The following is a 25,740-nucleotide window of genomic DNA, read 5'->3' as shown; positions in this document are numbered from 1 at the left end:
TGAATGCCATGCTCTCAGTCTTACCCTTTGTGGGTCATTCTTGCTCTGAAGTCCTCCAGCATTGGTGTGTAGGGTTTTCTTTTCCTTTCTTTTTGCATTTTCAACTTCTGATAGCTTCAGAAGAAGGTCTTCTTCCCAAACAGCAGTTTTTAAAGATGAGATACTTTCCACCGTTGAGCCATGAGGTGTGCTTTCATTGTATGACAAAACATCTGGTTGTGGTCCGGTCATTTTTTGCCAGTCAGGATTTACTGGACCTTCCTTCAAATCTGTCCCACCAGTTTGAAATAGTGGTGGTGCCAAAGCCATTGGCTTTACGTTATGTAATGATGACGACTGATCAGGCAATAAAGGAGGCGTCATTTGACTCAAAGGTTCTAGTTTAGAGAGGAACGTATCACTTCTCTCAGAGCTAAAGCCTAACTCATACTCTGAATCAACACTTTGAGGGCTCAGTGGCCTCGGGCTGTCATCAATCCAACAATCAATTGGTAGAGCAACAAACTCAGAGTCGGATGTAAAAGACACTGGTGTAGATGATCTCTCAACAAAAGTAGCATCCATAAAATATGAAGATAATATCCTCATGAACTCAGGTACTGGAGAGTCAGGCAACAGATGTCTGAACTCATTGATGGAGGATTCTGGTGAGGATGGTCGGTCGATCTCAGCAGCTCTCAATGATGTGACCATTAGCTCGCACTCTGAATCTGAATCCATTGATTCAGGTGATGATGACCTATGTGTTGTGGTGTACTCTTCCAATGATAATGGAAACTGAGGGATTGGAGAGTCTGGAGACAATGATCTGTTCTCACTGAACTCAGGCATAGATTCTGGGGATGATGCTCTATTGAGAGATTCAACATTTCCAAATGGCATATAGTCTACATTTGGCATATATTCTATATCTGATGCAACAGTTGCAGGTGAAGATGAAGATGATCTCAGGAACGTTACGCATTCTGGTAATTCCGTTGTAAATTGAGGTAAGGGGGAATCTGGAGAGAGTTGCCTTAACTCATTGACTGACGTTACAGATTCAGGAGATGATGCTCTTGCTTCTAACACCATGACTGAGTTAGGGGACATGGGTCTATACTCTATCAGAGAACCTGGTGAATAGCATACACCGTCATCCACTGCATCAGAAACTGATACAACCACCCAATCATCATCAGAACTTGTTTGTGCATCAGGGGCAAGTTCTTCAAATGTGTACTCGGCCTGCCTGTATGGAGCATCCCCTAAAGACACAATGTGTTCAAACATTGGTGGAGGTGACTCTGGAGCAGGTTTATTGGATTTGACTTCAGGACTAGAGGTGCAAAGAATGTCAACTGAATCTGTTTCTGTTATAGTAAATGGATGTGTCACCTCTGAAGGTGGTGGCACTGTTGCATATGTAACTTGCTCATTTATATCTTTGAATTCAAAATCTGGTTCATCCTTAGAAGTATAATCTATACTGCTGCCAATAAACTGCATAAATCCTGTTTTACTTGCATATGTTTCCCCTACATACTGAGGATCACGTACTTGGGATATCAGCTTCCATAGCTCTGCGTCATGAATGAGATTATACTCGGCGACCACGATGACTGATTCCTCTGATGTAGGTGCAGCTGCTGTTGATACAATTGTGCTAGCGGTGGTGACCTCATTTGCAGTTTGAACTTTTAATTCAGTTACTGACGATTTAGATACCAACTGTAATATTTCCTTATCTGATTCTACAGACTCTGGTGATGCTAGCCTGTCTTCTGCACAGAATGGTTCCACAGTTTGGGACAAATCATCTGAATCAAAAGATTCACCAGGTGACAAATCTCTATAAAGAGTCATTATATTTTCCACAAATGCCCTTGTATAATCAGGTATTGGTGATTCCGGGGTCAGAGGTTTAGATTCATCATCTGATCTCTCAGACTGAGGTGATAGTGGTCTAATGTTTGTGATTTCCACATCATATGAGTCTGAACCACATTCCATATCTGAAAATATTGATTCTGGGGACAAAAACCCATCGTGTGTTTCACATTTCGTTATCTCCAGAACATTTTGTGCAAACCAAGGGAGAGGCGAGTCTGGAGATAACCTCTTGTGCTCATCTAGTGATTGAGTTGATTCTGGAGATACCGATCTGATGCCTCTCAGTAACATCAACGCTGCAGGTGACAATGGTTTGTATTCTGGTAGAGATTCAACTGATAATGGCCTCTCTGGTACTTCTGATCCTACTGATTCAGGAGAATCTGGTCTATCATCACAAGTATAATTCATGGACATCAGAAAATCACTCAAAGCATACTCAATATCAGATTCAATGGATTCAGGAGATAGTGATCTAAACCCAATATTCACAATTACATTTTTAGGTGTGTAATCAGGTATGGGTGAGTCTAGTGACAAAGCCTGATACTCATCTCCAGATGCTTTTGAGCCAGGTGAAGAGAGTCTATTGTCATAATCACATGAACTCAGACTAAGAACAATGTATTCTATATCTGAACATGTGGACTCTGGTGATGCTGATCTACATCCAAAAATAGCTTGAGGTTGTTCAAAAATTGGCTGAATAAAGTCAGGTATAGGTGAATCAGGTGAAAGTCTATTTGATGCTAGTGAATCAGGAGATGAAGGTCTGTTTTCAAAGAATGTTGAGAACGATGAATCCATTTCCAAATCTGACAACACGGACTCAGGTGACGAGGACCTTGAGCACATGTGAGACATGGTGAAATCAAGTTGTCCCTGTGAAAATTCAGGAATGGGTGAGTCTGGCGAAAGGCGTCTAAGCTCTTCATTGGAGACAGTTGAACCTGGAGATGCTGCTCTGTCCTCAAAAAGCCAGGGGATACACAAATCTGTCTCTACATCCTCATCCATATAATCTGATACAGGGGATGTGGATCGATGCATTACCCTTTCCATGGTAGATATACTCAGAGTATACTCTGGTAGTGGAGAGTCAGGAGACAAACACCTATGATCAGAATCAGATGCACCTGATTGGTGGGATTCTGCTCTTTCCTCAAATTTAAACATATGGGAAATCAAAAGATCAAATTCTATTTCAGAGGAATCTGATTCAAGGGAATAAGACCTGAAAGCCATGTGAGACATGGTGGAACCATGCAGTCCCTGTGTAAATTCAGGAATGGGTGAGTCTGGTGAAAGAGGTCTAAACTCTTCAATTGAGACATATGAACCTGGAGAAGCTGCTCTGCTCTCAAAAAGCCAAGGGATACACAGATCTGTCTCTAAATCCTCATCATATTCTAATTCCAAAGATCCTGATTCAGTTGAAGATGTTCTGTAAGCATTAAACACTGGATGTATTTCTAGCCAAGCCTGTCTGAAGTCTGGTACTGGTGAATCAGGAGAAAGTCTGGATTTACTTAGAGATGCTAAAGACTCTGGAGAAGAGGCTCTGTCCTCTTGGACTCCTTGGACAGACATCTCAATTTCAATATCCAAATCTGATAAAACTGACTCAGATGAAGAAGACCGGAAGACAATGGGAGAAATTGTGGAATCATGCAGTCCCCATGTAAAATCAGGAATGGGTGAGTCCGGTGAGAGGGGTCTAAAGTCTTCATTGGATGCAGCTGAATCTGAAGATGCTGCTCTGTCCTCAAAAAGCCAAGGGATACAGAGATCTGTCTCTAAATCCTCATCTACGTATTCTGGTTCAGGTGATGTCTGAAGGTCAGGTGACCTTATGTTTTCCACAGTGGGTAAACCCAGGGTATACTCAGGTAGCGGAGAGTCAGGAGACAGACATCTAAAATCGGACACTCCAGATTGACATGATTCTGCTCTTTCCTCAAATTCAAACATGTCTGAAATTAGAGACTCGTACTCTCTTTCTGAGGCATCTGATTCAGGTGAAGATGATCTGTAAGCATTAAACACTGGATGTATCTCTAGCAAAGCCTGTCTGTAGTCTGGTACTGGTGAATCAGGAGAAAGTCTGCATTTGTTCAGAGATGCTGATGATTCAGGAGATGACACTCGTTCCTCAAATAACATGGAAGAAGGTAGGTCTTGTTCCACTGCCAAATCTGAACAGACAGACTCAGGTGAAGAGGATCTATATCCTTGACTGTAGCCTAAGGACTCTTGTAATTCCTGACTAAACTGTGGTACTGGGGAGTCTAGTGAAAGAGCACTAAATTGATTCAGAGAGCTGGTTGATTCAGGAGAGGATGACCTGAAGTTTGACATAAACATAAGAGATGTGGGTGAGCAAGGCCTATACTCTGGTTCAGAATCAGGTGACAGAAGTCTCTCTTCACTTTCAAGTTCTAAAGACTCTGGAGAAGAGGCTCTGTCTTCTTGGACTCCTTGGACAGACATCTCAATTTCCATATCCAAATCTGACAAAACTGACTCAGATGAAGAAGACCGCAAGACAATGTGAGAAATTGTGGAATCATGCAGTCCCCGTGTAAAATCAGGAATGGGTGAGTCCGGGGAGAGGGGTCTAAAGTCTTCATTGGATGCAGCTGAATCTGGAGATGCTGCTCTGTCCTCAAAAAGCCAAGGGATACAGAGATCTGTCTCTAAATCCTCATCTACATATTCTTGTTCAGGTGATGTGGATCTATACCTTATGTTTTCCACAGTGAGTAAACCCATGGTATACTCAGGTAGCGGAGAGTCAGGAGACAGACATCTAAAATCGGACACTCCTGATTGACATGATGCTGCTCTTTCCTCAAATTCAAACATGTCTGAAATTAGAGCCTCATACTTGCTTTCTGAGGCATCTGATTCAGGTGAAGATGATCTGTAAGCATTAAACACTGGATGTATCTCGAGCAAAGTCTGTCTGTAGTCTGGTACTGGTGAATCAGGAGAAAGTCTGAATTTACTTAGCGATGCTGATGATTCAGGAGATGATGCTCGTTCTTCAAATAACATGGAAGAAGGCAGGTCTTGTTCCACTTCCAAATCTGAACAGACAGACTCAGGTGAAGAGGATCTATATCCTTGACTGTAGCTTAAGGACTCTTGTAATTCCTGTCTAAACTGTGGTACTGGGGAGTCTGGTGAAAGAGCTCTAAATTGATTCAGAGAGCTGGTTGATTCAGGAGAGGATGACCTGAAGTTTGACATAAACATAAGCGATGTGGGTGAGCAAGGCCTATACTCTGGTTCAGAATCAGGTGACAGAGGTCTCTCTTCACTTTCAAGTTCTAAAGACTCTGGAGAAGAGGCTCTGTCTGCTTGGACTCCTTGGACAGACATCTCAATTTCCATATCCAAATCTGATAAAACTGACTCAGATGAAGAAGACCGGCAGACAATGGGAGAAATTGTGGAATCATGCAGTCCCCATGTAAAATCAGGAATGGGTGAGTCCGGTGAGAGGGGTCTAAAGTCTTCATTGGATGCAGCTGAATCTGGAGATGCTGCTCTGTCCTCAAAAAGCCAAGGGATACAGAGATCTGTCTCTAAATCCTCATCTACATACTCCGATTCAGGTGATGTGGATCCATACCTTACATTTACCACAGTGGGTAAACTCAAGGAAAACTCAGGTAGCGGAGAGTCAGGAGACAAACTTCTAAAATCGCACACTCCTGATTGACAGGATTCTGCTCTTTCCTCAAATTCAAACATGTCTGAAATTAGAGACTCATACTCGCTTTCTGTGGCATCTGATTCAGGTGAAGACGGTCTGTAAGCATTAGAAACTGGATGTATTTCTAGCCAAGCCTGTCTGAAGTCTGGTACAGGTGAATCAGGAGAAAGTCTGGATTTACTTAGAGATGCTAAAGACTCAGGAGAAGAGGCTCTGTCCTCTTGGACTCCTTGGACAGACATCTCAATTTCAATATCCAAATCTGACAAAACTGACTCCAATGAAGAAGACCGGAAGACAATGGGAGAAATTGTGGAATCATGCAGTCCCCGTGTAAAATCAGGAATGGGTGAGTCCGGGGAGAGGGGTCTAAAGTCTTCATTGGATGCAGCTGAATCTGGAGATGCTGCTCTGTCCTCAAAAAGCCAAGGGATACAGAGATCTGTCTCTAAATCCTCATCTACATATTCTTGTTCAGGTGATGTGGATCTATACCTTATGTTTTCCACAGTGAGTAAACCCATGGTATACTCAGGTAGCGGAGAATCAGGAGACAGACATCTAAAATCGCACACTCCTGATTGACAGGATTCTGCTCTTTCCTCAAATTCAAACATGTCTGAAATTAGAGACTCATACTCGCTTTCTGTGGCATCTGATTCAGGTGAAGACGGTCTGTAAGCATTAGAAACTGGATGTATTTCTAGCCAAGCTTGTCTGAAGTCTGGTACAGGTGAATCAGGAGAAAGTCTGGATTTACTTAGAGATGCTAAAGACTCAGGAGAAGAGGCTCTGTCCTCTTGGACTCCTTGGACAGACATCTCAATTTCAATATCCAAATCTGACAAAACTGACTCCAATGAAGAAGACCGGAAGACAATGGGAGAAATTGTGGAATCATGCAGTCCCCATGTAAAATCAGGAATGGGTGAGTCCGAGGAGAGGGGTCTAAAGTCTTCATTGGATGCAGCTGAATCTGGAGATGCTGCTCTGTCCTCAAAAAGCCAAGGGATACAGAGATCTGTCTCTAAATCCTCATCTACATATTCTTGTTCAGGTGATGTGGATCTATACCTTATGTTTTCCACAGTGAGTAAACCCATGGTATACTCAGGTAGCGGAGAGTCAGGAGACAGACATCTAAAATCGGACACTCCTGATTGACATGATGCTGCTCTTTCCTCAAATTCAAACATGTCTGAAATTAGAGCCTCATACTTGCTTTCTGAGGCATCTGATTCAGGTGAAGATGATCTGTAAGCATTAAACACTGGATGTATCTCTAGCAAAGCCTGTCTGTAGTCTGGTACTGGTGAATCAGGAGAAAGTCTGCATTTGTTCAGAGATGCTGATGATTCAGGAGATGACACTCGTTCCTCAAATAACATGGAAGAAGGTAGGTCTTGTTCCACTGCCAAATCTGAACAGACAGACTCAGGTGAAGAGGATCTATATCCTTGACTGTAGCTTAAGGACTCTTGTAATTCCTGTCTAAACTGTGGTACTGGGGAGTCTGGTGAAAGAGCTCTAAATTGATTCAGAGAGCTGGTTGATTCAGGAGAGGATGACCTGAAGTTTGACATAAACATAAGCGATGTGGGTGAGCAAGGCCTATACTCTGGTTCAGAATCAGGTGACAAAGGTCTCTCTTCACTTTCAAGTTCTAAAGACTCTGGAGAATCTGCTCTACCTTCAGTGTCAAGTGGAGAACAAATTAAAGGTGCATACTCGACATCTGACGTCACTGATACAGGGGATGATGACCTAAAACCAACAAAAGATGGAAAACGCTCCACTTCTTTTGCTATAAATTGAGGTACTGGTGAATCTGGTGGCAGTGTTCCATATTCATCTCCAAATACTGATGAATCTGGTGACAAATGTCTCTGATCATCAGTTACTAAGGCAAACGATTCGTCTTTATAGTCTATATCTGAATAACAAACTGAGTCCGGTGAAGTGGATTGGTATTCAACAGTTGGAATAGTTGGATAAAGTACATCCTGTAAGAATTGAGGTATGGGTGAGTCAGGTGAAAGTGCTCTGAACTCAACTTCAGAATCAGGTGTAAAGTATCTCTCCTGCACCTCAACAGATTTAATGTCCAGTTCATCCAATTCAGCCTCTGATAATACAGACAATGGCGATGAAGACCCGCTAACAGATACAAACCAGGTTGATTCTACGTGTTGCCCAAACTGTGGTACAGGAGAATCTGCAGATAAAGTCCTAAACTCGTTAACTGATGTTGTTGAATCAGGAGATAATGTTCTTAATGCTGATGTTATCATCAGTGACTCAGGTGACATGGGCCTAAATTCTATCTCTGATTCTGGTGAGAGTGTCCTTAAGTTAACTTCTGATGACACAGAATCAGGAGAAGCTGGTCTCTCTTGAACGCCAAATTCTGAGAGAAGAAATCCTGATGAATCCTCGATATCTGAGGAAACGGACTCAGGTGAAGATGAACGATATCCAACAACTAAAGTAAGAGGGTTCTGTAACTCTGGCCCAAAGTCAGGAACTGGTGAGTCAGGAGAGAGGGGTCTATGTTTACTCAAAGACGCTTCTGATTCAGGAGATGATAACCTTGACTCAGTAGATATAGCAACATCAAATTGGTCAAGTTCTGAATCTGATTCGGGTTCAGAAGATGGGGCACTGTGGTGTCCAACAAGAGGTTCAGGAATTAAGACAGCAAATTGGGTAATGGGTGAGTCTGGACTTAAAGGTCTCTTCTCATCAATAGATGCCCCTGTCTCTTGGGAATCAGACCTACTCAGAGTACTCAGTAACTTCAGGTCCTCTGGTGGTAGTGGAATATATTCTGCCTCAGAGTCAGGTGAAATTGGCCTACCTGTCTCTTCTGCATCATGAGCAAGGTGAACATGTTCTCTGCCGGTCTCAACATTTTCCAACACTTCACTTATTCCTAGAACAGCTTCTCCTCCATAATGAGGGTCATATATTTGACTCATCAGCTTGTTTGCGCTATATGTTGCACCAGCAGCTGATTGCATTTCTTCCTCAATCTTTGCTGGCATTGCTTGTAGAACATCTGAACCGGATGAATCTGAAGCATTGATCTTCACACCATCCTCTAACTCCCCCTTTCTCACATCTGAATCCTCCAGAACATACTCTATTCTTGTTCCAGCATACTCAAAAACTCCAGTTTTGCTTGAAAATGTCTCTCCAACATATTGAGGATCACGTATTTGAGAAATGAGCTTCCAAAGCTCAGCATCATAAACAAGCCTGTACACTGGCACTCTTATTGCCTTTAGGGGTGCGGGTTGATTACCAACAACCAATGGCCTCTCTGATGCTTTTGATTCTGGTAAGGCAGGTCTCTGCTTGCAAATGCCTACACTTGATTTTGTATCTTTATCATCAGAAACTGCAGACTCAGGAGAAGAAGAACTTCGAGAACTAAAGGCTACTGGCTCCGTTATAGCTATTTTGAATTCTGGTATTGGTGACCCACCTCTGTACTCATCTGCACAGACAGCTGAATCAGGAGAAGATGGTCTCAAATCAGCAGACTGTTGTGAGAGAGACATCTCCTCATATTCTAAATCAGAACAAACTGAAACAGGAGATGAAGACCTTTCCTCTGTTGGACAAACTGAAAACTTGGAAAAAGCCTGTCCAAACACAGGAATCGGTGACTCAGGAGAAAGTGGCTGGTTTTCATCAAAGGACCCTGGGGATGATGGTCTGTTGTCATCGAATAATAAAGCAGAGACAGACTCATGTTCCACATCAGATGTTACTGACTCAAGTGATGAAGACTGATCCAATCGAGATATTACAACTGGCTCTTGTAAAGAGAGTCTAAACTCAGGAATAGGTGAGTCTGGTGAGAGTGTTCTGTACATGTTTACAGATGCTACTGAATCAGGAGATGCTGGTCTTTCATCATTATGATGTATCATGTCCGAATCAGTCTCCAGATCCGGCAATACTGACTCTGTTGACACTGATCTGTGGTAAATGTGCTCAGAGACAGAGGTAAAGTACTGAGGAATAGGGGAATCTGGTGTTAAAGCTTGCTGACTATCTACAGATCTCCCTGAGTTGGCAGACTCTGGTCGAGATGCATACAGCCCCAACAGTGATTGCGGTGACATTGGTCGATATTCTGCCTCAAAATCTTGTGTAAGTGATCTTTGGTAATATTCTGATTGTAAATCTGTAGCTTCCTCTTCTGATTGATGAGACTCTGTCTTTGTTCCATCAAACTGAAAAATTCCTGTCTTACTCACAAATGTTTCTCCAACATACTGTGGGTCCCGAATTTGAGAGATGAGCTTCCAAAGTTCTGCATCGTATGTTAAACTGTAGCCTGGCACTGAGCATTCTGGTATGGAAAAAGGTATGTCATGTTGAATAGAAACTGAGGACTGTATATCTTCAGGTACAGTTTCTGGAGACAACAATGTGGGGGTATCTTTATGAGATTCTTTTGTCTCTTCATATGTTTTTGTTGTAAAGTCAGATGGTTCTGTTTGGGGTGGTGTTACATTCTGCTCATTTTTGACTGATTTCTTTGATTTTTTCTTTTTATAAGATTTTGCTTTGCTAGTTCTACATCTGTGAATTTCTTCCTTTGATGGTCCCTCATCACACAACTCATGGGATAATTCTTCTCTGATTAAATCCCTTGACAAAACCTCAGCTTCTGCTTGTGTTGTAATGAGTTTGTGGTCAGTCGGACTGTTATAAGGTACTATTGATGTCTTAGGAGGTTCTTTTTTATTCTTTTTGATACGGCTTACTTCCAAATTTAACAAAACACAGGTTGAGTTTTTTTCTTCTTCAACTCTTGACTTTTCTAAACCAGACACTACATTTGTTTTTGTTTCTAAATGCTTTTCAGTGCATACTGTTGCTTCTGTTAGTTCTTGTGTCACCTCCTTTTCAAGAGGTACTGTATTTATATTATAATGCAATGGCTCATGCTCACCAGCAGAAGTATAAGAATCCAGAGATAAAGGCTTACTCTCAATGTAAGATACAGCCTCATTTTCTGTGTCTAACAAAATTGGTTCTTGTGATGCTGATTGTTGATTTATAAAAACAGGCTGATGCACGGATGGTTTATATTTGGGTATGTTTGGCTTGTTTTGTTTTTCTGATTCAGGGGAAGATGCTCTAGTGTCCAACATTTCTGGCTGTGAAGGCAAGTTATTGTCAGGTACTGATTGGGGTGAAAGTGGGTTTTCTTCAATATCAGATGAGGATATGAAGACCCAATCATCATCAAAATCAGATAATGATTCCTCTTGTTTTATTGGTTTGTTCTCTGTATCAGTTTCTGAAGTATCAGTCGATTTTGTTGAAAGGTCAGCAGGTAACAAACCGAACAATACCTCTGCAGATTCAGCTGTTTGAAGTAAGGGTATGCCCTTAGTATGTTCAAAAACCGGTAAAACAGATTCATATTCATCTTCAGATGCAACTGAAGGAGGCGATAAAGCTCTGTCTTCATGATTCAGTGATTCTGGAGACATGGAGCCGTATTCTACATCAGAGCACACTGATTCAGGGGAAGCAGATCCCTCACCTATCATAGATATTGCCAAGTCCGCCAAGTTGGGATTGAATTCAGGTATAGGGGAATCAGGTGACAATGCTTTGTATTGGTTTATAGATGCGACAGATTCTGGGGATGTTGGTCGAGATTCGGAGATCTGCCCAAAATCTGGGATAGAGAGGTTTGTTTGAAGCTGATGACAGTCTGTGTCTGTCTCAAAAGATTCAAAAGATGATTGTCTTATCTCATGGAAATCAGATAATGAATGCTCAGAAGATGTAAAAAACCACTGCACTGTTTCCATAATGACTGACTCAGGTGATAACGCTCTGTCGTCTATCTCAAAAGTTAACGATTGAGGGGAGATTGATCTTTCACCACTATAATCACTACTTAGTGATAGCGGCCTTCCAAACGGTCTTTTGTTTGAAACCATTGGTGTCAACGGCCGTTCCTCTGCTTTGGTCGTTAACAGCAGAGAGGTGCCTACAGCATGTGCACTGAGTAATGGTTGGAAAGAAGCCCCAACATCACAAGTTTCCCAAAGAAAAGCCGGAGGTGGTAAGGGAGATAAGGGTCTAAACTGAGGAATTGGAGAGTCAGGGGCAAGAAAATTAATCTCATTTACTGAAGACACAGATTCAGGTGAAGATGAACGATCATGAACTAAGCTATGAATCACACAAATGGTTTCAGAAGAAGATTCTGGCAAACAGGAACCGTATCTGTTTTTTCTAATGTCTTGTGTAGACTCTATAGACACTTCAACCACATTTTCAGCTTCATCCTTTCTTTGGGACTGCATTTTTTCAAAGCTACACTCAACAGGCACAGCATCATCTGCTGATTGAACATCTATGAGTGCAAAAGTTGAGTCATGTGACACCTGATCAAAGGTGGTTGAGAACACAAATTCTGTTTTTTGAATTGGAATGTCTTTGTCAACATCAATCTGAAGCATCGAGTTGTCTTCACCCCTCTTGACTTCAAATTGCATCGCTTCTTCAGGGGATGAAAACATTGGATCTACAGATACATTTTCACTCTCCGAATCCACCTGGTCAACATCATATCCATAGAGGACTTTGTAGAGTCGCCGAGAAACTTCGTCCATGTGTTGTCCGGACATTTGTTTGGTGTTCATGTACTCTGTCATTGTATCAACATGACCAGAAGAAGACACAGAAGTCTGAAGCCTTTGTTCGCTTGTTGAAGTCTTTTCTGAGACCTCACTGGTTCCCATGAACTCCATAGAGAGTTTCCTGAAGTCTTGCTCGGCTTGATCACACTCGATCAAGCTTTTTTCAAAATCAATCAAAGACAGCGGTCGACTCTCGCACACACCCGTTCGAGACCTATTGGCTAACTCTCGCCAAGGCTCTGGTGACAAATAATGAGCATCGTATTCAGAGTGGCTGGGTTGTAGACACTCCAAGCTCCACTCCTCTTCCCACTCCGCCCCCTCATAGCCAGCTGCCCCCTCATCATCACATGGTTCAACACTGGGGTAAGGAGGTGGGGTAATCTGGGCACCTAACTTTGGTCCCCCTTTGTACACAGGGTCTATCACATGGGATCGGAGGTTGTAGGGGGAGGTGCGGTACAATGTGAAGAAAGGACTTACTTGTTTGAAACTGCCTGTGTGTACCGTGTCTGCCACTTCCTCATACACTCTTTCTGATGAGCTGTAAAAACAAACAAAGAAATTGCTCTCCATTAATTAAAAATGGAGCGGAAGTTGGTTAATATTTTATATAATCAGTAAATTTCTTCTTCCAGCAATGTACACAATACACATTTTAGCCAATTAACACAAAGTAGGTCCAACAGAAACTTTAAAATGTCTTCACTTTTTGAGGTGAGAGGAAGGGGCGGGATGTCAATACTGCGACAGACTCTTTATTGAGACTATTCTGACTTGAATTACATCACCAGTATAATGTCAGCGCTCATTGCAGTGGGTATTTTGGCTACACTATTGTGCAATGGGGGGAGCTGGAGAAGTGTCATCCATCTTTATATACTGTCAATGGTCCAGGAGTATAGACACTGGTCCATTGTTGCAGATTAAAGAAAAACAGCTGAAATGGGTTGACAAATATTAAATGTTCTGCAACACTTACTATGCTGTCTCCATCTCTTTCTGTAGTTTCTCTTTCTGTGTGTTTCTCAGAAGGCCTCTCGCTGTGGAATCCGCCTCTGATCGTCCCGTTGTGTCGTGAAGTGATGACAAACTACAGGAAAGTTCCTCTGCTGACACCATGGGAACGTCTTGTCCAGAGCCTGGACTCCTTCGTGTGGCCTCGGTGCGCCTGCCTGGTCTTGGGCTGTCAATGTCTTCATGAAGGGCAGAGAAACCTGACAAAAGGTATGGATTAATTTGATAGGAAAGGGATTAGTTAAAATTTTTTACATAGACATATAATTTTATCAATAGTCCTCAAGTTTTCATTACCACAACATTTTAACTAAAGCCTGTAGTGTGATCCTTCTGTGGAAGGAGTGTGTTTTGATTGAGGCCTTACTGTTAAGATGTACAGTATCTTGCTTGTTAGTTTCTGACTTTTACTTGAGATAAAACTGGCATCTCTTTTGTGTTTTGTAGAAGAAGCTTGTTTTCGTGTTGAACATTTGTCTTCAGTTTGTTAATAAATCATTTAAAACTTTTTTGTATAATTAATTCCTCCTTCTTATCCCTAGGTTTTATTTTATTGTTACTCCCCTCATCCCCTAACAATCTCGGGGAACGCAACACCCTGCCTTTATTTGGTACAGGAGACAACCTGCTGTACTGAGAGACAGAGAGAGAGAGAGACTTCTATACATAATCACCAATTAGTGTTTTGCAGAGATGTCGTCACCAAGATATCTTCGTTTTTCTAACGCAGATGGTATAGCATTACAATTCTGCATGACAGACTTTAATTCAACCTTTATCTCCATCTTAAGTCCTTCCTGTCCATTGTTCTCGTTAAGCAAAATTTTGTAAGTGTCTTCCTGCTTCTTTATATTTTTGTTTTGCAAGCTTGACAACACGTAGAATTTAGGGACTATTGTTTTATCCAGGTAACTATTTGGGTGCAGGTTGAGAAGACCTGCAGCCACACCCGCCTTGAAGAAGGCACTAGGAGTTTCACTGGGATCGGCTTTAATCTGAAGTTTTATGGTAGATTAAACACCTTCACTATGATCCAGAGCTATGGTCCTCTCTATTTCTGCATAGGTATGTGATGACGTCTCGTCTTGATGGGACTTGTTGATCTTGGTCTCAATGAGGTGAACTATGTCCATTCGGTTGATCTTAGTCAGTCTTTTGATCAGCGTCGTCTCTGATGACACAAAAAAAAAAGAAAAATGTTTCAGTTTGGAACATGAGCTTCTTCTTTGGTCTTGTTTAAACGTACCCTATTATCTCCTACCATCGGAGTGCTTTCCCTCCCTCTCTGCCCAAAGTTTCAAAAGGGCGTGGCTTTGATCTTGAAGAGAGTTGGGGTTTTGAATCCGTACCAGGTTAATTCTCTCCTCACTAAACTCCAGTTCTCGTGCCAGCTCTGTTTGGACAAATGAGATATCATTACAAATATAGACCTCAGATACAATGTGGTTTTTTAGGGGCCTGGAAAAATGTTTCGATAGCTTGATCACTGGCATCAAGGTGTGACTCACCTGTCCAGCTGAAGCCCAGATGGTCGGCTATAATGGCCAACCGTTGCTCTTTTCTCTCTGCTTCATCCTGTGGATCTACTGCAAATACCACCAGACAGCCATGAGCGGTCAGCGCCGCAAGGCAGAACAAATCAAGGCACATTCACAGAAATAATAAAGTCCTCACTGGCTTTCTTATTCTACAAGTGCAAATAGTTCAATTCAAGCCAGGTTAAGGCTTGAATTAACTTGGCGGTGAAGAGGCTTTTAATAAACCGTACAAGGCCATAGTTATTAGGAAATTTACAACAGTTTCACTAGAGATGTAATGACATTACATTGGATTGTTTGACTAATTGTTTACTCTTTAATCCTTGTTTTCAGTCATTAGTTGTTTTTACAACTTCCATAAAGCCTTTAAGTCAATCTTGAGACTTTCAGCACACATTCCACAGAAGGAAAGAGAGACATCATTACGAACATAAACACAGCTCAAGTGACACAACCACATGGATTCTTCAACTACAATGGGACTGAACTACAAGAGACAGAGAGGCAGCACCTTTACAGCTACAGTGTGCTAATGAGGCTAAAGAAATAGAGAATGGCCCCTTAAACTGGGGGGATACCTTGACTTTGGACTTTATCGTCTGGGATTCGCTGCATCTGTGTCTCAACAGGGTCGTCCCACAGTGGTCTAATGGGAAAGACGTCTCCTGAGGGAGGGAACTGCATCTCAGGGAAAGTTTCTCTTTCTATGATTGACGTATCAATGAGACTGCTCTCATCGTCTGAGATGGCCGCTGCAGCTTCCCGTTCTGTCTCTGCCTGTGCCAACCTCGCCACAAGTTTTGCTGCTTCATCGGCTATCTCTTCGAAGCATTCAATGGACTGTTTTTGTGGCTCGACTTTCTCTTTAGTCGGCGTCGTCAGAGGAGATGTCTGACCGCTTTTTCCTCGAACTGGCAACCTGGACTGGAAGCTTTTAGATTTTGCTGATTCTGCGCTCAATGGGCGACCCTCTTTTTTAGCAGACGGCCTGGTAGACTCTCCCTCACAGAAGCTCTTGGCTTTGGGAGAAGATGTCTTGGTTTTGACATCAACAGAGGGACCTGCATCTGTCTCAGATTTTCTTCTTGGATCCTTTTTGACAGGGACCTTCAGCTTTTTGTCCTGAGTGGATTCAGCACGTTTGACATTTGAGTCAGGCTTTGGAGCGCTAGCCTTGACGGGAATTCTAGATTTAGATTCTGAAGTGAAAGAGGGCTCTTTTCTGAGAGTGGTTGAAGAGGGGGTTGAATGGGATGGAGAGGGGATTGAGGATTTACCCCGACCTTGAGGAGCAGATTTAGCGGGTGTTTTGACAGGGGTCTTTTTAACACTACTGGAAGCATTTTGTTTGGACTTTCCTGTGTTTTTTGGGGCTTCTATCACTGACTGTGGTTCCTCTGGGGATGAATCAGAGGACTCCTGTCCTTGCTCAGGGTAAACTGATCTAGTGACTGTTGTTTCTGCTGTCTGTACATTTGTTATCAGCTGGTCAGGGGAACTTGTGTCTAAATCTAAGCTTGCTTCATTGATCTTTTTCTCTTTTTTAGCTTCTAGACTTTCAGGGGATGTCTGATCTTTCTTTGTAGGTTTGGCTGAAGCTGCTATGCCCATTTTAGGGATTTTAGATTTGGAGGTATCAGATTTAGAGGTTTGCTGGTCACCTTCAGGTGGGGACTGAAGCTGAGAATCATTTTTTTCTTTTGGTTTCTCAGGCTCATCAGTTTTAATCTCTAATGTTAGATTGAGGCCAACTTCAGGTTCTGCTGCTGCTCCTATACTTTCTTGCCTGGCCTCTTCTAAAGGAGGCTCCTCTACAGGCTGTTCACCTAATTGGAAAAAGGCAAACCCAGCACCCTCTTCTTCGTAGCTCCTCTTAGTCATATCTATAGCACCACTTCGGGTCATTTCAAAGAGCTTCCCCTCCTGAAACAGGAAAGGGTTGGGCTCACTGGTGGGTGTGCTTTCTTCTGTTGGAGTTCTACCAGGTGTTGTGTCTGGAGTTGTTTGTAGAGACTGACGGTCCACTACCAGATTTAGTATTTTCTGTTCCTCTTCTTTAACACGAGCTTCAAACGTGGCGTCGTCCTCCCTCATGGCTGACCACGAGTCGGTGTCTGCTCGTGCAGTGACTCCTTTTGATTCAGTTCTCGGAGGCTCTATTCCCTCATCATCCTCTTCTGTGTCGTCATAGATACACACCTCCGGTTTGAACTTTTCTGTTGTTAGAGTCAAGGCACCAGTTGCACTGTGTCCAGCCTCTGGCGCTCCTGTGGGCCCCTTTTTATCTCCTTTCACTTCATCTGTTACATTATTGCCTTGTTTTAGCACACCGGTCTGCCGATTGCTACCATCTGACTCTTGACCGTCCTTATCATCTCCTTTGGTTTCTTTAAACTTCCTCAAACTCTCCTCCTTTTGCTCATCAGTCCTGTTAGAAGCGCTTGGCGTTGCAGCAGCCTTTTTCGCAGTGCTGTCTTCAACAGGTTTTACAGACTGTGGGACACTATGTTCCGGTGCAGTTTCCAGATTTGACTTTGAATGATGCTTGTCTGAGACAGAGTGAGATCCCTCTGAAGTTACATTGGCTGTTGTTGTGCTCTTGACCTCTTTGCTGTGGGATCCTTCATGCAAACCTGCTGAAAAAGGAGAGGGAGGTTGTACTTTATTATGAGGATCAACAAAAAGAGCTAACTTTGAATCCTCAGTGGGTCTATTGAGCCCACATTCACTTTGTGAAAGCTTCTCACTTGTGGAGTCTAACTTTTCATAGCTGTCATCCCCTATTTTGGCATCTTTTCTAGAGTTCTTTTTGCTCCTTGCGTCTTGTTCCATTTCATCAAATGTTTTTATTTTGGCTGCCATCTTAAACATTTCCTCCTCTGGAGTAATTTTTCTCTGAGCTTCATAGCTGTCTGATGTCTCCTCTTCTTCTGGGTCTTCGGGGATGACAGCCGATGTGGATGGAACAGTTAGGAATGAATGGTCTGGGGGATTGGGGTTTACGTCATAACTTACCTCTTCAGAACTAGGAGTGTCAGGAGAGAGGGGACTCTTACCCGAACTTGTCATCTGAGACGTCTGCTCACAACTGTCATCATCAGCACTAGGCTCATGGTCTCGGAGCAGCCTACCACGCAAAGCATCTTGGGGGAACTCTGTAGCTTTGGAAGGCTCTGGATGGCTAGAGGGTTCACTAGATGGACCTAGAGCTGATGGGAAAGATGGGTGGCTTTTTTGCTCTACAGGGCTACTCTCTAATGAGTCATGAGGGGGGGATTCCCTGGTTGGGCTAGGTTCAATGGAGTCTGGGGATTTATGGGAGGAGTTTTCGTCCATGAGAGGACTACCATCTAGAGAGTCTCTGTGGCTTATTGTCAAAGAGTCGTCAGCTAATGGACTGAGGGCATCGGAGTCCTGCTTTAAAGCCAGCTCTAAGCTATCATGACGCTGAAAAGAGGATAACGAGGTTGAAGAACCAACTAAAGGCAATTCTAGCTGACGAACAGGGCTGTCGTCATCGCTAAGAAACGTTTCTACAGTCTCTGAAACTCTCTTTGTAAGCTTTTGAGGTTTGGCTGGCTTAGGCTCACTCCTCCTAACAGAAATAGACTCACTTGTAGCGTGGTCTTCAGCAGCCTCGCTGGAAGAGGCAGGGAGGGCCAATTCTGTAGAGAGTTGGGCACCAGTGGTCCCTACTCCAGAGTCTGCAGACTGCTCTGTCTCTTTACTCTCTTTTTTGACTGTTTCAGATGTTATAGACGACTGCTGTCCAGTTTTTGGAGAAAGGCAAAGACTTTCTGGGCTTGTGCTTGGAGTAGCAAGACCCTCGTGTTTGAAACTGTCCTCGGAGCTCATTTGAGGGGTTGCATCTCCTGAACTGGCACTTAGTGACTCTGCCACACCCTCATGTTTGGAGCTGTCAGAGCTATCATCAAGGCCACTATTTCCAAAGTCTACAGTTTCAGTTAGCTCTGAATGGGTGCCAGCAACTGGTTTGGTTTCTTTCTCTTTGTCCTGCTGAGTGGCCTCAGCAGCTTTCTTGCGAGGTTTGGAATCCAAAGACACTTCTCGTTCTTGAGAGACTCGTGAGGTTGCAGCTTTGGCTGATGATTTTGACTGGATGGTTTCTGATTTAGTTGTTTTCTCTGATTTTGACGTTGTGGATGACTTGAGCTCAAATAACCCAGATTTTCTCTTTGAGGGGTCCTGCCCCGTCTGGAAGGCTTGCATGAGTTCCTTAACTGACATGGTCTCCTCAAGTTTTTCAGATTCAGCTTTGGGGGATTTAGGCGGGCCCTGTTTTGATTTAGGGCTTTCTTTGGCTTTTGGAGAAGGTTTGCTTATAACAGGCAATTGTGAAGGCTTGCTTCCAGTGACTTTTTTGCTCTTTTGCTCTGCCTCTACTTTTTGTTGTAAGGCTTTGACTTTGTCCTTTATTGACCCAATGGGAGTTTCTTCAACCACCGGGGATACAGGTGATGCTGGGGAAGGGGCTGTAGGCACACTAAGCAGAGCACCTGCATCTGTCGACTCCTCTACCTGGTCTTTTCCCTTTCTCCTGACTGGCTTTTTAACATCACCAGCAGCAGTTTTGTCCTGCGCTTTGGTTGGAGTGGTTGGTTTTGCACCTTTGCGGAGAACAACATCGGTGAATTTTTCTTGAGCAGCTGGCTCTTTTTTAGCTTTTGTTTTGGAGCTGACCGGTGCATCCAGGAGGTATTCTTTAAGGTCACCACTGTCCTTTATGGCTTTAGGCCTGGGAGCCCCTCTGTTTGCTCTAGTCTCCCGTAAGACAGGCTCTTGAGTTTCTAATTTTGCCATCCTTTTGGCCTCCTCTATCTCGCTGTCTGAGAGGAGAACCCACTCCTCTGCCATTCTAGCTGCTTTTGCTAACTCCGCTGCAGCTTCACCCTCATATGTTCCGCTCCTCAGTATCTCACTGACTTTCTCTAGGTCCTCTTTGACTTTCTCTAAGTCCTTCTCCATTATTTCTAACGGCTCTCCGGAAACATCCTCAGCCTCTAGACCACACCCTCTTAAAGAAGAGGATTTCTCTGTCGAGTCTGCGGTCAAGATGGCCGTCATTTTAATCAAATCCTGTTTCATCTCTGACACGTCGGATAGGAGGTCTGGTTCTCGGATCAGCTCTGATTTCAGGACTGATGTCTCCGTCTCTTCATCTTCCATACGGAAGAAGAACAAGTAAGGAGTAAAGAAAATCAAAAATTCAAATCAAAGGAGACAGACATTGGAGAGTGTGGTCAGGACAAGATTGGAACACACTGCAGGGATCATAGGGCAACACATTTACAGCAGGTTTCTACATCAGGATAGCAGAGGATTGGGGCTTATACTTTCATGTCTTTTGGGGAAGTGTGGAAAAGCAAAGTCTAAATAATGCTGATGGGAAATGATATGAGCAGGAAATAACTTGCTTGTACACTCAACGCACCCACACTCAAAAGTCAAAACTATGACACAAAAATAAATGACACAGACTATGAACTATGAACGGCATTACAAACAGAAATACAAACAACAAAAAAGAAACATCTCAAGATTGCTTGGTAGCAGGCAAAAAATGGATTTGGAAAACAACTAAGAATGCGACTGTGTCTATCAAAGAAAGCCAGTGATAACTTTTACAGAACACGATGAGATGCCATGCTTTTCATTCTAGAGAAAGCAGACTTTGAGAAAATCTCAGAAGGAAGGAAGATCTCTTTAATGTGACAGAAAGGGACAACATTTTAATTCCCTCCGGCTTCCGCTTAGTCTTTTATTATCTGAAATGAAAACTGAGATAACAAAAAAAAACACGAGTAAACAGCGTATGTAAAGAATAAAAAAAAGTCAGCACACCAACATCAAAACAAATCAACTCTCATTAACAAGACATGAAACACTCAGACGTACAATCACACACACACATGTTTATGTAAGCCAAGTTATTTCCATGCAAAGCAAAGGGAAGGGCTGATGGTCAGGTGGTGGTAGAAGAGTGAGGGGAAGGTTATGCTTATGGACTAAAACCCTTATTTGAGGATCCTCCATCTAATACGTGTTCATCCAGTCGTGTGGTGGGTTATTGGTCGGTCTACATAAGATGCTGCGACGCCATACACCGTAAGTATCAGTAACAGTAAATGGACGTGTCCTATGTCTGTTACATAGAACTTTGTTTCATCTATAACATCTTACCCGTGTTGTAAGGGAATTTTGACTAAACTGACATTTGAAACAGAAGTAGCTGAGAGCAGAGGTGTGAAACATCCTGTATTTTAATCAGTGACTTCCTGACTGTCCCTTTGGCTTCCTACTGTATGAGACAATGTGACTGCATTTGAAGAATTGATCTATTGTTGTTTGATGGTTTCTGTATAAAAGGCAGTATGAGTCTGACTGTCTGGAGAGAACTTCTGTAATGTCTTCTCTCCGTGCTGCATTTAGTAAAAAGGGTTTTTGACTCATAACAGCAAAGTTTCTACTTCTTCAGAGAACTAGCAATACACATATTTTTGGAAGAAATTTCTCTCACAGTGTAGATTAGGTTTCTTTACTTTTAACTTCAAATAAATTTGAGCCTTTTTTCCATTATACTACATGACCAAATCAATGTGTCAAGAAAGGGAAGGGTTACCATTAAACTCCAGGGTTATGGCTAAAGATAGGATACTAATATTTTGGCCTCTTATCTTCTGGAACTAAGTGCTTGTGAAATCACAGGCATCCAGTTTCAAAAACCGTGTAAGCAAAATGGAAATGAGCAACTAACTTTTTAAATTTGGGTGACCCATGGTTGTAGCATTTTCCCACCAAAGCGTAGCACAAACTACAGGACACAGCAGGATTAGGACTGAAGAGGAAGGCTGTATCAGCTACTTTGCATTGGTTTCTCATTTCATCTCAAGCGGCTCTCATTTCTCTACTAGCTGCTAGAGTTTGTAGTAGTGACTACGGGTGTTAATTCTCCAATTTCTGCATTTTGATTTGAATTTTGATTCAAGGTCACAATTAGGCCTGCAGGATATAACAAGAATATGCAATGTGCGATAACATTGTTCAGTATTGCATATGAAGTGTGATTTATAAAAGTAAATAAGGCATTACTCTGTTTTTTTGTCTACCTGTGTTTGCAACATTTGTCTCCTGAGAAAAATCTGTTTTTTCTACCACTAAATTGGCACCAATTAATCTGAGGGTATCTGATTAAGCTTCATGAAATTACATTAAATAATGTGAAAGAATTGCCATTATACTCCAACCTTCACCCAACAGGTAAAGTGCTCACATGCTGTGTAAGAAAGCATCACTTTTTCTTAGTTTTTGGATAAATTTAGACTTTTGTAATGTTTGTTGCAAAGTCTTATATCACAATAACATAGCACTCGCTACAGTTAAAACCTGACATATTTAAAAACTCTAAATCAGTAACTACACTGACCTGCACTCATTCCTCACTTTTGTTCTATGACGATGTTTGTTACGTAACCCAACTTTGTTAGGAGCTACTTTTCTACCCAACTGGTGCAAGGATCATGATAACGGAAACGACACTGTGACTACATTAGGGCTACAGCTAGCGTACGGCCAGCACTAAATCAGACGCCACTGTCACAGAGACATCACCACAGTATGAATGACATCATTTTTCCTGTACATACGTAGATGTCTAAGTCTTTCTCCATATTTCCGATCTCAAATTGTGAAGGGGAAAGAATTAAACCGAAGATGCGGAGGCAGGTGTGATCAGAAAAAAAGAAAAAAGAAAAGAAAGTAAGAGTGAAGTTTAAGCCTCGTCAGAAACAGAACATGGACATGGAGGGATGCAGGTAAGGCCTTTTTGACAAAAAGACAAAAATACATGAAGCTTAAAAGGCTTTGATAAGATCTATGTGGTCTGTTATTCAATTAAGTGCTAAGCTGGCAATGTCAGTCTAGTTATTCCTCTGCCATTTATATCACATATATTAGTCTGGTTACTAAAGACATGCAGATACAGTGTTACAATAAAGCAGCTGTTTTCATGTTATGAAGGAAATTGAAGAGGTTAAAATGTCTTACATTTCTCTTGCGTCCTGCTGACCTGTGAAAACATTAAGAAATGTATCAGTTAGTCACGTGTGTTATTTACTGTTTGTCCTTTAAGTGTAACATAACATCTAAAACTAGGAAAAACTGCTACTTTGGAAAAAATTACCAAAAAATAAAACAAATAAAATGACGGCAAAAATGAGCCACACCACTGACAAGTCACACTCTATAACATAAACTACATATCTAAAATATTTAACATTTAATAACTTGTGAACATACAGAGGCCCGATAAGGGACACGGAGGGGATTCAAGTTGATCTGGAGAAACTTTTGCATGATTGTGAGAAACATTTCAAGATCTAGAGAGACTTGTGCGAGATCTTGCTAAACTTTTGCAACATACTGAGATACTTTGCAAGACCCCAAGCAATTTTAGCAAGATCCTGAGAGACTTTTAAAAGAACCTGCTAAACTTCTGCAAGACCCTGAGAAACATTTGTAAGATCCTGAGCAACTTTTGCAAAATCTTAAGAAACTTTTGCAAGACGCTGCAAAACTTTTGTCAGATCCAAAGAAAATTATGTAAAATCTTGCGAAACATTTGCAGCATACTTAGAAACTTTTGCAAGACCCTCAGCAACTTTTGCATGATTTTGAGAAACTTTTGCATGATCTCGCAGTATTACATTCAGTTGAATTCCTGCTTTAAGTCACAGTCACTAAAGACTCAATAATGGAGGAGTACAAAAACCCAGGGCAGAGATTAGATTCACTAAACTGACTTTTGAGATGGGCCACAGGGAACCAGTTGGCATGTTTTTTTAACATAAGGGAGAGACATTCAAACACAACATTTAGTCTACAGAGACCCTCTTGTCTTAAAAAGTATCCTACAATTGACTGAACTCAATAAAGTTTGAAATATATTCACAGTTTTAAGATTTGTATCAGTATCTCAGGATCAACTTGAAAGCACCCCCCCCTCCTTGTTCCTTCAAAGCCTCCATATGAACGTGTTAAATTAGTCCTGATAAGAAAACAGCAGACAGGGAATGTCAGCAGAGCTAGTTAGTAGAGGGGGAGAAGCGGTGGCTACTTTTACCTCTTCCTCTTGCTCTTGGTCTGAATCTGAATCCTTTTGGGAGCAAAAAGCAGCGAGAAGCAGAAAGGTGTACAGATAGAAACAACATTTAGCAACATTAAAAGGGAGGCAAGAAAGACAACGGAGCAATGTGTGGTTACAAAACAGAGACAACAAGTCAGTGTGATTTCAGGGGAAGAGAGTGGTCTTTAAGGAGCTTGTTAGGCTAAAACAAAATGTGATGTTTTAAAGGTTTAAACCCCCCAAAATATCTGCTACTCAGCTTCTGCATGCTCCTAAAAAAAATGTGTTTGGACCTTTTCTAAATCAAATAGTTTGACATTCAGGCTGGTAGATGGGGATTGAAGGGGACTGATCCAGGAGGTGGTCAGGGGTGGCCTGGACCCCTGGGAACCCGATAGTCCACAAAGTGCTGACTCAAAAATGTGGTTATTTGCCTCGTCAGATAGGGGATACATCAGGCTGCTTGTAGCTTCCTTTACATTTCAAAGTGCTACTTCTCCTTTGATAAGTTTTAAGAATTGTGACTTGGACAAACATCTTTTCTTTGAGTCCTTAAAGCATTAAGCTCATAAGATATCATACACAGGAATATAACCTCCTAAGATACTCTAGATATAATAAGTAGAGATAGAAAGTGTAAAGAAATGCTATTCACTCGTGTGTGTGCACACAAACTTCCAGTCACACCTGGATAATTCAGAGACCCAGTTGGGCCACCTCTGTCAAAGAAACTTCAAGCCACCCCTGATGGATATGGGTGTGTCTTGTATCTTTTGCACATAATGCAGAGTTTAAATGTACACTCAACTTTTCTAACACATTATGCAGGATGCATTAATCACTGATTTTAAGATTCGTCTGATGTGATTCAAAGCAAAAAGCCTGAGACGTTTCCTTGCACATCCTTGAGGTGGGCTAACGGGGGAGGTCGTCAACCATCACTATAAAGCAATGCTGTTAGCTGCTGATAAAATTAGCATGTTTAGCTACATTGGGTGTCAAACATTTATGTAACAAATAAGAAATGATGCAATGAAGCACCATGTAAGAAAACAATCAAGGCTTGAGATTAGAATGTATTAGAGCAGTGAAGGGAAAATGAGCTTATATCAATATTTTAAGTATTTTATTGCTGTGCTTTTAGTGTTAAATGAAATGTACAAACTGCCACTAGTGAGATATCCTCTTCTCACCACAGTACTGTCCTCTTACCTTGCAGTATGATGGGAGTGTGATGTTGAGGTTGCAGATGGCGTTTTGTGCGAGTGACCTGTAGTTTCTGGGTTCTTTCATAAATGACAGACGGCCACACGGCTCCTGAGTGTTGTCTCTGATCTGCAGCAGATGAAAAGTGCAGCGCTCGTCTATAAATGTTGATCAGGAAGAATCGCACATTGAACACAACGAAAGGAAGAAGCTAAGGGCTCACTTTGATGAAGAGTGCGAGTCTGTTCTCCTTAAAGGCAAAGAAGCTGAAGAGATGGTGTTGGCCACTTTTGGTGAGGGGAACAAGGTTTCCAAAGCAGTCTGCATAGATGGGTTTGCCTTCCAGGACCTGGGAAATATAACAAAAACAAAAACCATCAAACACACAACCAACGTAACCATTCAACATCAAGTCATAAAGCTTAATAACCTTTGAACAACTGTGAATCCTTCTTAAAAAACGTTAATATTACAGTTGAATAAAGCCTTTTCATAAATGTTACTGCCTAATTCTGATTTTTTTTTTAACTAAGATCTAAAATGACTCTTCTTTGCTAGAAGTCC

General features: G+C 42.0%; 1 protein-coding gene across 1 annotated transcript in view; it reads right to left on the bottom strand.

Moving 5' to 3' along the window:
• ank2b (ankyrin 2b, neuronal) overlaps positions 1-25,740 on the bottom strand; it is a 104,384-nt gene that overhangs the window by 9,640 nt on the left and 69,004 nt on the right. The window contains 8 exon segments of the mRNA XM_065950105.1: positions 25-12,817; positions 13,256-13,490; positions 14,312-14,461; positions 14,552-14,683; positions 14,799-14,876; positions 22,893-22,914; positions 25,183-25,305; positions 25,400-25,525. Coding sequence (XP_065806177.1) covers positions 25-12,817; positions 13,256-13,490; positions 14,312-14,461; positions 14,552-14,683; positions 14,799-14,876; positions 22,893-22,914; positions 25,183-25,305; positions 25,400-25,525 — 13,659 coding nt within the window.

The sequence above is a fragment of the Labrus bergylta genome, chromosome 22, assembly GCF_963930695.1.
Source record: "Labrus bergylta chromosome 22, fLabBer1.1, whole genome shotgun sequence".
Classification (NCBI taxonomy): Eukaryota; Metazoa; Chordata; class Actinopteri; order Labriformes; family Labridae; genus Labrus; species Labrus bergylta.
The sequence above is the reverse complement of the archived record's forward strand: the minus strand, read 5'-3'. Positions and strand labels throughout refer to the sequence as shown.